Genomic DNA, 14,656 nt, shown 5'->3' with positions numbered 1-14,656 from the left:
GCTTCTGAAGCGTGATCATCGAACAATCAAGCGTTTCATTCAAAATAGTCAACAGGGTCGCAAGAAGCGTGTGGAAAAACCAAGGTGCAAAATAACTGCCCATGAACTGAGAAAAGTCAAGCGTGCAGCTGCCAAGATGCCACTTGCCACCAGTTTGGCCATATTTCAGAGCTGCAACATCACTGGAGTGCCCAAAAGCACAAGGTGTGCAATACTCAGAGACATGGCCAAGGTAAGAAAGGCTGAAAGACGACAACCCCTGAACAAGACACACAAGCTGAAACGTCAAGACTGGGCCAAGAAATATCTCAAGACTGATTTTTCTAAGGTTTTATGGACTGATGAAATGAGAGTGAGTCTTGATGGGCCAGATGGATGGGCCCGTGGCTGGATTGGTAAAGGGCAGAGAGCTCCAGTCCGACTCAGACGCCAGCAAGGTGGAGGTGGAGTACTGGTTTGGGCTGGTATCATCAAAGATGAGCTTGTGGGGCCTTTTCGGGTTGAGGATGGAGTCAAGCTCAACTCCCAGTCCTACTGCCAGTTTCTGGAAGACACCTTCTTCAAGCAGTGGTACAGGAAGAAGTCTGCATCCTTCAAGAAAAACATGATTTTCATGCAGGACTATGCTCCATCACACGCGTCCAAGTACTCCACAGCGTGGCTGGCAAGAAAGGGTATAAAAGAAGAAAATCTAATGACATGGCCTCCTTGTTCACCTGATCTGAACCCCATTGAGAACCTGTGGTCCATCATCAAATGTGAGATTTACAAGGAGGGAAAACAGTACACCTCTCTGAACAGTGTCTGGGAGGCTGTGGTTGCTGCTGCACGCAATGTTGATGGTGAACAGATCAAAACACTGACAAAATCCATGGATGGCAGGCTTTTGAGTGTCCTTGCAAAGAAAGGTGGCTATATTGGTCACTGATTTGTTTTTGTTTTGTTCTTGAATGTCAGAAATTTATATTTGTGAATGTTGAGATGTTATATTGGTTTCACTGGTAAAAATAAATAATTGAAATGGGTATATATTTGTTTTTTGTTAAGTTGCCTAATAATTATGCACAGTAATAGTCACCTGCACACACAGATATCCCCCTAAAATAGCTAAAACTAAAAACAAACTAAAAACTACTTCCAAAAATATTCAGCTTTGATATTAATGAGTTTTTTGGGTTCATTGAGAACATGGTTGTTGTTCAATAATAAAATTAATCCTCAAAAATACAACTTGCCTAATAATTCTGCACTCCCTGTAATAATCAGCATTACAAACGACAGCGTACTTGCGTGTAATACTATACAGCGATCGTACTGTCACCCTTTTCAGTAAGGACTTATTCCGCTGGCTATTACAGACAGTAGATTATCTGTTTGCAACAGTGAAAAGTCATTGCGGACAGACATTTTGCCTCACTGAAAGTGGATTATTTGGCTATTTGTTTGCAACAGCTGTTGCGGAGATAGATACATTGTTTTAAAGAGAGCACTGATTACCCGGCCATTCTGGAGTCCGTGGATACGGGACATTTGACACACAGAAACCCACGGGGTTTAATCAGTTGCTGTCTGTGGGACGATACATGGTTATTTTGAGAGGAATACCATTTTAGGGTGGTGGAAACCGACTGCACTTTTGTCAGTCCAAGACAAGATTCATACAGGTTGAGCAGAGTGCCATCGGCTCCTACACCATTTACTATCCTAGGAGTTTTTATATCTGATTGTGTTTGATTGTATTTTAATGAGACTGCACATTGACAGGCTGAATTTTATTTCTATTTTTATTTCTTGTATTCTCAATAAATCATGGTCTTATTCCATATGAGTGCCAGTCCTTTATACTATATTAATTCAACTTAGCTTTGAGGGGTGTCTCAATTTTGGACTTGAGCACCTACCCTGAGGGGACAGTGGTGAGCGGATCCCTTTCTTCTTCTTCTGCTTCTGAATTGGGCCTGTACCTAGGTATGGCCCTAAGATATTTAGTCCTGCCTAAAAAACTGAATAGCCGCACGATAAGGGCGATCCCGTGTTCAGGAACCTCCTGTATTGCCCTAGTTTGCCCCTGTTCGATGACAATTGGACTGGGTCTGACCACGGTCTCCTAAGTGATGACCTGATCTAAATACAGAAAACAATAGAGATGTATTCACAAATTGTTGCACCATATAAGTATATGCTAGATCCACTGTGTCGTTAGAGTAAGAGAAAAGAGGTATTCTATGATACACATTCAAGGTGGCTGTTTAATGCTCACAATGGTGCACTCTTACAGCGCAGCCGTACATTACGATGCCAAATGCACTATTGGTATAAATATGTAGTCCCTACGTGTTTCACCCATACCAATGACCTGGGCTCATCAGGGGATATACAGTTCAATAACCTAACAGGCATCAGTATTAACATGAATAGGACACAATCTTCCTCATCATGGATGACATTACAATGAGATTATCACCAGTGTCAGGCTGTCAGTCATTGCAGCAGGGGCGTTGCTAGGGTCTCAAAAGATCCGGGGCACAAGCCCCAATAAATATGTCCCCCCCCCCCCCCCCCCGCACTATGCTGTACTTGCTATACAGCAGCACTTACCTGTCACCTCCAGGTGACGTGACGTCTCCTCTCTGTCATCATCTTCACTCGGTCTGGACATCTTCTCTCAGCTGCCTCGTCTCTGCAGAGTGTGACACACATCTTAGCTTCCTCACATTCTATCATTATCCCCCAACTGGAGTCCCCACATCCTGCTGCTTGCTGTGCCAAAACCTCAACCCCCCCCCCCCCATACCCCCAAATACTATTCTAAAGAAACATTACTGCCCCCCCATAGTAATAGTGCTCCTCATAGTCCCACCAATAGTAATTCCCTTCTAGAATGCCATTAGTAACACTGCCCCAACCGTGATAATGCTCCTCAACAATGCCCCCATTATTAGAAGAGCCCTCCCATATTAATAATACCCTCACAGAGTCCCCAGTAGAAATAAGACACCCTATTGTTCCCCCAGTGGTAATAAAGCTCCCTACAGACCCCTCAGTAGTAATAAGGGCCCCATAGTGCGCTTAGTAGAAATAAGGCGGATCTAAAAGGTCCTCCTATAGAGCCCCAAGTAGTAATAAGACCGCCTATAATGTCCCCTGGATCTGCAGTGCCCCCTGCAGTTATAATCCTCCCTCCACCATACAGTCCCATGTAAATAACATCACCTCCTCCCCAGCTGCCTCCAACGCACAATCCCATGTAAACCTCACCCCCTAAGGCTACTTTCACACTTGCGTTCGTGCGTATCTGTCCTGTACTTGTACAGGACGTATCCGCACCGATAATACAAACCAATGCATCCGTTCAGGACCGATCCGTTTGTATTAGATTTGAATTTCTAAGTTCCAATACGTCGTGACTTACATTAAAAGTCAATGGGGGACGGATCCGTTTACAATTGCACCATTTTGTGTCAATGCAAAGAGATCCGTCCCTATTGACTTACATTGTAAGTCAGGACGGATCAGTTTGGCTCCGCAAGGCCATGCGGACACAAACGCTGCTTGCAGCATTTTGGGGTCCGCCTCCAAAATGGAACGGGGGACCGCATGGAGCCGAACGAATGCATTCTGAATGGATCCGCATCCATTCAGAACGCACTGGGGTTAAACTGATGCATTTGGGGCTGCTTGTGAGAGCCTTGAAACGGATCTCACAAGCGGATCCCCAAGTGTGAACGTAGCCTAAACATTAAGTCCCATGTACATAAACATCATTCCCCCCCCCACCATCCACTTTCAACATACAGTCCCATGTAAATAACATCACTCCCTCCCCCAGCCACCTCAAAGCACACAGTTCCATGTCAATAACATCCCTCCCTTCAGCCCTAACATACATCCCAGTTAAATAACTACAACTCCCAGCATTGCTCTGCCTCTCCCTTCACTTACCTCTCCTGTACAGACATCACCATTAGGCTCCTTCTCCTCTTCACTCCGGTGTCCAATCCTGCACTGGTCACATGATGGTGACATCATCCAGGTCATCCTATCACACCCTGTTTTGCTGATCACATGACCTGTGATGTCACCAAAGGTCCTTCGCCTCTTCCCAGTGTAAGATTCAATTGTATTGCCGTTCTGTGTACGGCAATACAGTTGTATCTAGCAGGCAGACAGGACATTCGGGCATGAGACAAAACATCCGGGGCCCAGACCCCGAATGTTTTAAACTAGCGATGCCCCTGCATTGCAGCCATACACTACCAATCAATACTCTGGGTAATACAGTCAGAAAAAACAACAATAGACAGGGTCAAAGCCCTATATAGATTTAGGGGATAGATATAATCCCTTTGTAGACATAGACACTGCACCATATCCATTTATACACTAATAAAGTGCCTGCCAATCATATACAGCAGTCTTCACACTAATTCGTTTGTGTGCACAATAACATGAATGATAATTATGGTACTTATGGTACTTGCATGTCCAGGGTGACTACAAGGGGGTGGTTGCAGGCGTCCAAATGAAGATCTGGGGGGCAAGCTGGTGGCAATGAGGGGGCAAGCTGGCAGCACTGGAGGGGGAGCCTGATGGCACTGAGGGGGCAGCTGATGGCACAGGGGAAGGGGACACGCCTCTCCCTCCCCTGCACCGCTGCAGCACAGGCAGATGGTTATGGAGATGAGTGCAATGGAAGCGCTCATCTCCCTGTGCCCGACTGCGGCGGCTCACTTGGGGGGGCACAGCGTGATGTAGGGGGGCCGTGGCCCCCTCTGCCCCCCCCCCCCTGGCAATGCTGACATAGTAGCCCCAGTTACAGGAGAAATACACCCCCCCCCCCCTCCCCCAGAGAGGCTGTAAAGCCTCAGTGCAGGGCTGATCGAGGTCTCTGAAAGACCTCACACAGCTCCTGCACTCTCCGGAACAGGAAGCGCATGTGTATGCAGCGATCCAGAAGGCAGGGACACCTGGGCACTGTCCCTGCCTTCTCTCTGGGTTGCCCTGCTGTCACTGACAGCGGGCAACCCGATCAGCAGCTGCACGATTAGCGTGCAGCTGCAGTTTCTGAATGGACGTTCTGGAACGTCCATTCAGAAATAGAGAACCACCTCCCGGACGTTTATACTCTATGGGCGGACGGGAGGTGGTTAAAGTACTCGATTATTGCTGGATTAATCGATAGAATACTTGATTACAAAAATAGCCAATATCTGCAGCCCTAGTTTCAACTGATGGGTCCATTAATGCAATATTTCCTAATGTCCTTTAAAGCTCACAGGCTTTTGAATATAGCTTAAATGGCCACACAACTTTGCATAAATCAGTAGTATAAGCGACCATAAGAAACTTTGCAATATAAATCGTATCAGAAAGAAATGTTTAGTTCTCATGTTAACAGCTGTTAAATGCTTTTCTCTTTGAAATTTGCTTTGAATCCATCTAGCTCACTGAAGGATCAGATTACCTATGTCAATAACAAACTATGGAGAGGGGTAGAAATCAGAGACATACACAGCAAAAGAAACTGCTGCAGTATAATAGCTTAATAGTTTATATCTCAGTTTTGCAGTGGATGGTGCTAATTTTTACCCACCAGGTTAGGTCTGAGATAACTGCTGACATTCAGCATGCATAGGGGAAAACTAATTTAAAACAAATGCCAAATACAAGTCTTATAATGGCCACTCTGCTATTCTTAATGCAAAGTTTGTTGAAAGGTTAGGAATACACCTTTAGTGTTTTGAAATCTGTTATAGCGACTGTCCAACCAAATGACTGGACAATGTTTTGGGGCAACCACAAAGTAAACTGAGCACCACTGGGGGCAGAAAAATAAAAATAGTTTGTTTCCTTTTGTTCCTTTTCTAATGCTCAGGTTGAGAAGGGAGCAGACAGCCAGATGTCGGTGAGTGATGTCAACAGCTGAATTGGTAGGCCTCAGCACTGTGTAATAAGCGTCTCAGGCAGTGACTTTGAGCCTCTTCATATATCTTTAGATTTCACTAGATTATAGGCTGTTTTCTGCAGACTATTATGGGAGAATTGATAGTTTGCTGCACACCGGGCTACAATCATACTAACTGTATTACATTTGTATTATGCCAGAGTTCACTATGCAAGGGCATAGTCATTGGCAGCTTTGCAAAAGTGACCACTGGATCAGACTCCATATTCACTTCTTACAAAGCCACGGTTGATAAGAAGCCAATTTAACGTGACTATTGATATAATGGTGCTTTCTCTTGACAGTTTGGCAAAACCTGCATCCACAACTGAGTACATAAATGTCAGCACTTGCCTATTGCAATCGCTATGCCAAGATATGGCCATTATGATCATTATGCCAAACCACCATATGATTGTAATGTCCATTTAATGTATAGTAATAATATCATATACTTTTTCTAGATTTTTGTGTTCTAATGTATTGTTAACCTTTTATGCTGAATAATCATTCTTTTCCATAGGTCTAGGCCATTTAATTTCCTGCATTCTCATTAATGGCTCCCAGTATTTCAAGCGCATCAGTGAATCTGGCATCAAAAAGATGTGTAGAAATATATTTGTCCTCCAGCAGAACCTCACCAACATCACTATGTCCCGTGAAGCTGATCTGGATTTTGCAAGGTAATATAGCAAATGCTCCTTGTTTCCTTTACCAAATGCTGACTTCATCATTGTCAGAAGGTTAAAGAGTAATTACACTTTCAAAAAAAACTTTTGACACGTTATAGTGACATATCAGAAGTTTTGATTGTAAAGGTCCAGGTGTGGAGACCCTCACGATCGCTAAAACAAAAGGCCAAAAGCACTCAGCTAAGCGCTGGGCCCATCAGCTGTGATTGTCTTCTTTAAACTCAAGCTCATAGGGGTCGATGAGACCATCTTAAGCTAATCCCACCTCTCTGGAGAGCCAACCAGTGCCAAAGGAGCACAGCACTTAGGTGAGTGCTTCTGCTCTTTGTGTCAGTGGGCTTTTTTTTATATTACTACTACATACCTTTACAAAAAAAAATCTATTTGTATGATAAAAACTTTGTAGCTACTGAAAAAGATCTAATATATTAATCCACATATGTGGACTAGAATTTTAGCTGAGTATTTATTTAGCATTTTAGAAATTCAGAAAATTTGCTAAGCGGCCATGCTAAATATTTTTATAAAACACATCTCAGTGGGATTGTGCATGAATGGGTTGTTTTGCTTGTTTTTTTTGCAAACCCCCCTACTTGGCCGGACCTTGAAAGAGAAGCTTACTTATCTGCTTCCTGATGGCGCTCCGCTCCATCTCCTCCGGGCCTGTGATGCTCCTCTGTGCTCCCTCCGCTGAAAACATTTGGTTTGATGCCGCCTGCAACTAATCACTGGCAATGGCGGTGACCACATCCTCTTGTGTCATGTGACCATTTATCACAGGCATCCTCAAACTGTGGCCCTCCAGCTGTTGCAAAACTACAACTCCCAGCATGCCCGAACAGCCTACAGGTGTCAGCCTACAGCAGGGCATTGTGGGAGTTGTAGTTTTACAACAGCTGGAGGGCCGCAGTTTGAGGATGCCTGATTTATCATGATGTAAGTGGAGCTGGTCATCACTACGGCCAGAGACTGGCTGCAAACGGCGTCAAACTGAATGTTATCAGTGATGGAGCCCAGTGGAGCATCACAGGCTGAGAAGAGAAGGAGCCACCGCCGGGATACAGATAAGTAAGCTTTCTTTTACAGGTCCAGCCAAGTGAGGGAGTTACCAAAACCCCTCCATACTTGCACTTTACCTTTTAAGGAAAATCATCAAAGTTGCTGTGTTTCTAGAGGTTCTGTGCAGGTACGTACCTCCTGATGGCCAACCTACACTACACTCTGCATGGTCTTATGGTGCACAGATGTTTAACTCATTTAGGATTGGGCACTGACATAGCTGCATCAAGTTTTTTTTTTTTTTTTAGGGATAAAATGTATTCTTCATTGGCAAGATTTTGAAGTAAATTTAAATTCTTGATTAACTTTCAGGGTTGAGAGTATTAGAAAACATTAATTTGCCATTCTTTTATGCATTTTAAATTTTGCACCATTCACCCTGTGGCATAAATAATGTGTTTCCTCTATTTTATGGTTCGGTACAATTTATTACAGTACCAAATGTGGGCAATTGAAAAAAAAACGTATTTACCTTGTTCACTTTGCAGTTTATATAATAGGTTATTTTATTATCAAGCCATTATAAAATTGTTTGTCCCACTAGAGGACTTCACAATGTGATCTTCAGACTTCTCACTATACCAAAGTATTATTGCATATTGTTAGTAGTAAACTGAAAGGCATTCCATGAGATGGATCACATTTGTGGGCCACAGAGCCCACTCCTACTCTCCAACCACCTAGATGCCACAATGACTTTGGCATACTGCATGTGTGGTTAATTGACCTGAAGCTTCCAAATACAGGAAAGGGTTAACAGTCAACTGTACCTCTTTACTAGACACTTAAAAGTTCCCAAAAAGTTTTGGAACATAAACATTTAAGAAACGTTTCTATATAAGTACTGGTCTTTTCTCACATACACCTGATCTGTGTATAGTGTTATTCTGCACATCCCATAACATTTTCAGGTATGCAGAAAGTTATCTATCTAACTGTGGAAGACTGGCCGATCCATTCTTTCCGTTAGGCAGAAGGAACCTTCTTTCTTTGAGCGGTGGCCTGTTTTTTGCTTTGTACTTTTCGCTGACACTGCAGATAGGCATAGCTTTGCTGAGAAAATGGGTTAACAGTACTCTGGAAGCTGGGATGTGATTATGTGTATACAGCAAAATAGCTTTTCCATGAATCAATGCACATAAGCAGAAGTGGTGGTCACTTTCTTTTCACATTGTAGCAAGGCATGTTTTATCACTTGAGAGAAAATATAGGCCTTTAGAATCAGAATTTATTGAAATGCTTGATGACTTGCTGAAATGCAAAACTGCGATGTATTTTTTCCCTAACTTTCAGAAACTGTTTCCCAAAGGAAACTTCAATACAGGAACAGGTCAATGATTTGAATGGATGACTGTAATGCTTCATTTGTCCTGTAGTGGCACTGCAGGGAAATTGAACACTTACTGCCAGATTTCTCCACAGTTTGCAGCTGATCATTGTGATCAGCTTATTGTCATGAAACCCTTAAACCTAGTAGGTACTGTATTCTCAAAATCAGAGAACCCCTATGACAACTTAGGAGGTAATGGCTTTCATTATGAAGACTTGGTGGCACTGCTCCATGGGAAAATAGTATGCAAAGGGGTATATTCTAAAGAAAGAGAACAGTCTTGCTGGTGCCACCTTTTGGAAGTTGCTTTCTAAGTCAAAGTCCAATAAGCCTTGTAACATGATAAAACAACCATTAATCTGAGTGAGAAACAGTTACTGTGGAGTGTGAAGATAGCTAGCATAGAAGAAGAAGCGGAGAGGACTCTGGTGGATAGAGGACATTAATATGGTGGATTTTCTTTGTCTGGTGAATCCTTCCCCATTATGAAAAACTGATCAAAAGTCTGTGTATGGACATTGTTTAGAGTTTAAATATAACCCATTAGTCATCTTTTATTAAAGATTTTACATGATGGTGTAAAAAAGTTGTAAATTATGGCACATGCAATATTTGCACCAATACTTGTGACTTTTCACTTCTACTTTCAAAGGTGGAGAGAAAAGTGGAAGGGGTATTGCCTCCCATGGACCAACAGACTTACTGTTACTTTAGCCTAAATGATAGTTGAATCTATACCAGCTCTTAGTTCTTGTAGATTTCAGCTACTGGCACGTAGATTGCCTGGAAATGCACCAAATTTATTAAGTGGCTGCGCCATATATTTGTAACTCCAGCTGTCGGGCAGATTATTGGGAACAAACGTTTGTACGAATGCTCATTCCCAATAATCTGCTGGTGTAAAGGTGCCGCAGATCACCTGATGAATGAGCAAAACCCTCGTTCATCGGGTGAAATGATTGTGCGAACACCTCAATCATCATTTCTGGGCAGCAGATCATGCTGTATAAACAGTGATCTACTACCCAGAAACAATGAATTTCTATTATGGCAGTAGCCATCACTCATCATCTTACAGTGGAGGTTAATCGAAATTCAGCTCTTATCCTTCACTGATGAGCAGGCAGTTTTCGGGAAGAAACACAGCAGGTCAGCGAAGTGTGAATGCACCTTTCGTATATTGGCCCCATTGTTATCCAACTTGAGCTTCGAGGCAAATAACATTGTAGGTCAACTTTTTAGCAAGCCTTAGAACATGACAAGGGAAAATAACCAAGCCAGATATCCATCTGCAGACAGCTGTTTATGGATGTTTGGCCCTCATCAGTATGGAGTAGGATTCTGTCTGGCTGTGCAAGATCTCTTGGATACATCTTAGGGGGTTATTGGCAATACTCCATGGGAAAATAACATGCAAAGAGGTATCTCCCAGAGAAACTGTCACGGCGCTGTGTGGGTAGTAAACTCCACAATGAACACGAGGGAAGGGAAAAGGTACAAGGCCTGGAAACTAGGGAAAGGGGAAAGGTCACCACCTAGTGAATCCCTAAACCGAGCCCTGACTACTATCAGTATGAACAGACCTCGATGGTAGGAATGTTTATAAGCAGGAACCTAGAGCCCTATCTGACCCTAAAGGGCCCTGGAAATAATGTCAGGACAAAGTCCTGTTCCTTCCCAGCTGAAGGAACAGGAGACTCCCTCAGGCCCAAAGATGGGGGAATAAAACATACAAGAAATAAGGAAAAAACACTTAAAGCGAACCTTTCACCTGCATTTCACTTAATAAACTATCAAAAGTACCTTATAGATCATCCTCATTGTGTTATCATACAGTCTTGTCCCGCTTTTCTGCCATGTATATGCATGAAAAAATCGCCTTATAAAGTACTCTTCTCCAGCTCCACAAGTCATGATAGAAGTCAAGGGGGTAGCCCTTCCCTCACGCCAGGCTGTAACTCCCCTGCCCTAACCCCGCCTCTATGCAGTCTAATTGACACCCGGCTCAGTCGCCGGGACCGCGCTTTTACAGGCGGCGCATGCGCCGCCGGCCTCAGTAGCAGCGGGATCCCGTCTATCGCGCGGACTCACTGAATTACAGGATCGTGCTGGAGTCCGCGCGATAGACGGAATCGCGCTGCTACTGAGGCTGACGGCACAAGTAGCCGGGTGTCAAGTAGACTGCATAGAGGCAGGGTTAGGGCAGGGGAGTTACAGCCTGGAGTGAGGGAAGGGCTACCCCCTTGTCTCCCTATTTTCCAATAGATGGCTAAGCCAAAAATACATCCAGCTTTTTCAGGGTGTTTGCCACTGGGTGTTCTCTTTTTTTTTGAGAGATACAGGTTTGCATACATTTTAGCTAGCCGTAACTGTCATGTGAGCTCTTACAGTACACCAACAGTAACGGAAAAGAAAACATCATGCTATAAAGGTGTAAAAGCTAAGTCTTCTAAATGATATAAGATAAAGATGGTGCTTAAAACCCAGTGATGGATTACATAAATCATTTGCATAAAATACGTTTTTTTTTTTATAATTCAGTGTTGCTGCATTGCTTATATGTAAATTATGGGTGGCAAAAATAATAATATATCAGGTGGCAAGTTTTGATGTATTGTGTTTTGGGGTGGTGGTACACTTTAATATAGTGCATGCCTTCTTAAATGTAATTTTTTTCCCAGACCTCCTATCACTTTACATGATAACATTTGGGCCAGTGGTGTCAATGGAGAATGTGAAAGCAGTCATAACTTTTCCTTTTTTGCCCTTTTCGGGCATCCGTTTAGCTATTGTAAATGGACTAGTGAAGCACAAAGCTTCCTCTCTTCGTCTTCTAAAAGACAGAAATTCAGCCCCTGTGTGTTTTGTGATACCAGCCAAACGGCAACATTCTTCAATGAATATTCAAAGCTAAGTGTGTTGCACTTGGATGCATTGAACGTCTCTATTGTAATAACAGACAGTAGTCCCCTGACCTTCTTATTTCATGTAGTGTGGTGGGAGCCAGAGCTGGGTGCAGCTGCCAAATCTTGTAAAAGGGGGGGGGTGCTAATTGCTGGCGTTTGTCATGTTATCCGTCAGTGACAATGTGTCAGGAGTCATATGTACAACAGGAAATGAATTATCCATGGCATATAAGCCTCTGGAAGGGATCCCCTGCTGCTCGTGTTAATGAAAGTTGTCCTACGCATGTTCCTAGCCTGACTGTGTTCCAGCTTTCCTCATCCTGCTGAATGCCTCTACTTCCCATCGCCGTGCCCTCGTCACTTGTTAATACTAATAGCAGCTCCTAGACTGTTCTAAATCTATACGGGTTATATGTATGTATATAGATACTAATGCTACATATAAAGAAATTCCAGAAATTAGATTTTTTTTATTCTACAACTGCTTCACTTTACAATCGGCCGGCAGGCAGTCATCTGGTACTGGCTTAAAGAAGGACTACTGCAAAAAAAAAAGTATTCTCTGACCTGCTAGAAAGGTACATGATGTAAAGTGTAGTGAATGTAATCTTCTTACTTGATGCATGATGTAAACTGTAGTCAATGTCCTTTTCTTACCAGTAACTGTATTAGTGAGTTATACCTCCCTTTTGCTTCTCAGCTGTGTCATGTGACCAGCAATCAGACTCACCAACTGACACAGCATCTTATGTGTGGACAGGAAGTCAGTTTCTCTATGTATTCCTATGGGAGCCTCAATGTCCGTTTCATAGGAATTAATAGACAAATAACTGACTTCCTGTCCTGTGTCAGCTGAAGAGCAGAGAGTTGGTCACATGACACAGCTGAGTATCAGAAGAGAGGTTATAACTCACAAATACAGACACTGGTAAGAAGATTACCTTCACTACAGATTACATCATGTAACCTTCTAACAGGTCAGAGAATAAAACATTTTTCAGGAATTTTTCTTTAATGGTGGACCTGGTGTTTCAGTGTTAAACCCCCTGTATCAACTGGCTATTGACCGATAATGAGTCTCACTGCTCTGTTTGCAGAGCATGGATGATGGATCTCACTTAAAAGTCAACAGTATTAATTTGGGAGCAGGACCAATTTGCTGAGATTATCAAAAAGTCCAAGTAGATTGTTTAAAATTGCTTTATACAGTAAATTGTTGCTATTTACCCACATTTATTCCTTGAGTATGCTTAGGATAGATCTTCAAAATAGGAAACTGGACCACCCCTTGAAGGTAGCTGCTGTAATCTAGTTTTATTGGGCAATGCCTTGCTTGAAAAACTATGAGTACTATTTTCAATTGTATTTCTCTCCACTTTTTCAAAGTGTGTGGCTTTTCTTACATTGTTTAACCCCTTTAATAATTTATTTCTGATCTTTCCTTAGACAAATCGGTTCCATTAACATATCCTCTTGATCAGGAGCATAACAATAGGGGAAGCCACTGCTTTGGGGCCCAAACTCAGAAAGGGCCCACCCAGGAGGAGAAGTAAAAAATTTTATTGTCAGGGCCCCTCAACAGTATTATAACATTATATACAGAGAAAATGTAGGGAACAGACGAAGTGTCTGTGAGAGTGATCTTGACCAGCCACAGGAGTGGGCATTGCATGGGAGGAGGGGGTTGCAAAAAATGTACTGTGTGGCCCAGTCATTTCTAGTTACGTCAGTGCTCTTGATCTTGCTAAATTGCTGTGCATGGTAAAGGAGTTGGCATTTAGGCAGATTGTACTTATTTACTATTGGTTATAATCTTGCCCCCAGTTATTCATGATCCTTGCTGGCAAAACTTATTTGCTTAGAGTGATCTTTAAACTCTAAGAGGGGGGATTATCCAGCCCTGCACTCCAGAATTGTGGCTTTAAAAAAAATTGCAAAAAAGGGCTTTTTTGAAAAGTGGATGTGGCTATGTAAATGATGTGTAGGACAGATTTAAGAGATTAAAACGTCACCCAAATGTTGCTAGTTTAAACCATTTGGATAATTGTCTCTGGGTAATAAGCAGAGCTTTTGATGATTGGTAGATGGCTTTCACCATATCTAAGAATTAAGTTTGTAGTGGCTCTCCTTCCTTTTCAAACTTGGTGAGGGTGCTCTGTATTATGTGACTCACCCCGTCACAAAAATAATTGTTAATAGAGAAAAGGAATAAGACAGGCACTCACCATCTGGGACTAATTAAAATACTAATTTATTTAATATGAATAGTTAAAAACTGTTAAAACTACCTACAATTGTCTGTAATAGATGCAGGTGGTACTATGAGAGGAGTGTATAACTCATTATCTCACAAATAGTGCGTGCATATATTGAAATATAAAATGAATAAATAGTGCATACATATATTGAATATAAATAATATGAATAACTAAAAAGTAAAATGGCTTGAAAATAAAAAAGTAAGATAGTAAAATAGTGTAAAAAGAAGTGTCTCTTGATTTCACCGACAATTCCAGGAATTGTATATTAGAATTCTTGTGCAAATTGTGTTACCCCATGTGGTCACTTAGGGTTAGTGGACCAAGTTAAAGTTAATATAAATCTTGAGCAAAAGTCAGTTGTAGATGTAGTATCCTGTATTTTCATTCAGGGTTAGTGAAAAAGCTTAATGAAAAAGGTCAAAGTTGGAGTATAAATCTTGAGCATAAGTCAATTATTACTTGTA

General features: G+C 42.3%; 1 protein-coding gene across 1 annotated transcript in view; it reads left to right on the top strand.

Annotated features, from left to right (window-relative positions):
- The window catches only part of EXOC4 (exocyst complex component 4), a 499,321-nt gene that overhangs the window by 443,963 nt on the left and 40,702 nt on the right, over positions 1-14,656 (top strand). The window contains exon 17 of the mRNA XM_044279994.1: positions 6,468-6,627. Coding sequence (XP_044135929.1) covers positions 6,468-6,627 — 160 coding nt within the window. The remainder of the gene's footprint in view (positions 1-6,467; positions 6,628-14,656) is intronic.

Source organism: Bufo gargarizans, chromosome 2 (genome assembly GCF_014858855.1).
Source record: "Bufo gargarizans isolate SCDJY-AF-19 chromosome 2, ASM1485885v1, whole genome shotgun sequence".
In the NCBI taxonomy this organism is placed as follows: domain Eukaryota; kingdom Metazoa; phylum Chordata; class Amphibia; order Anura; family Bufonidae; genus Bufo; species Bufo gargarizans.
This window is presented reverse-complemented; position numbering and strand designations above follow the sequence as displayed.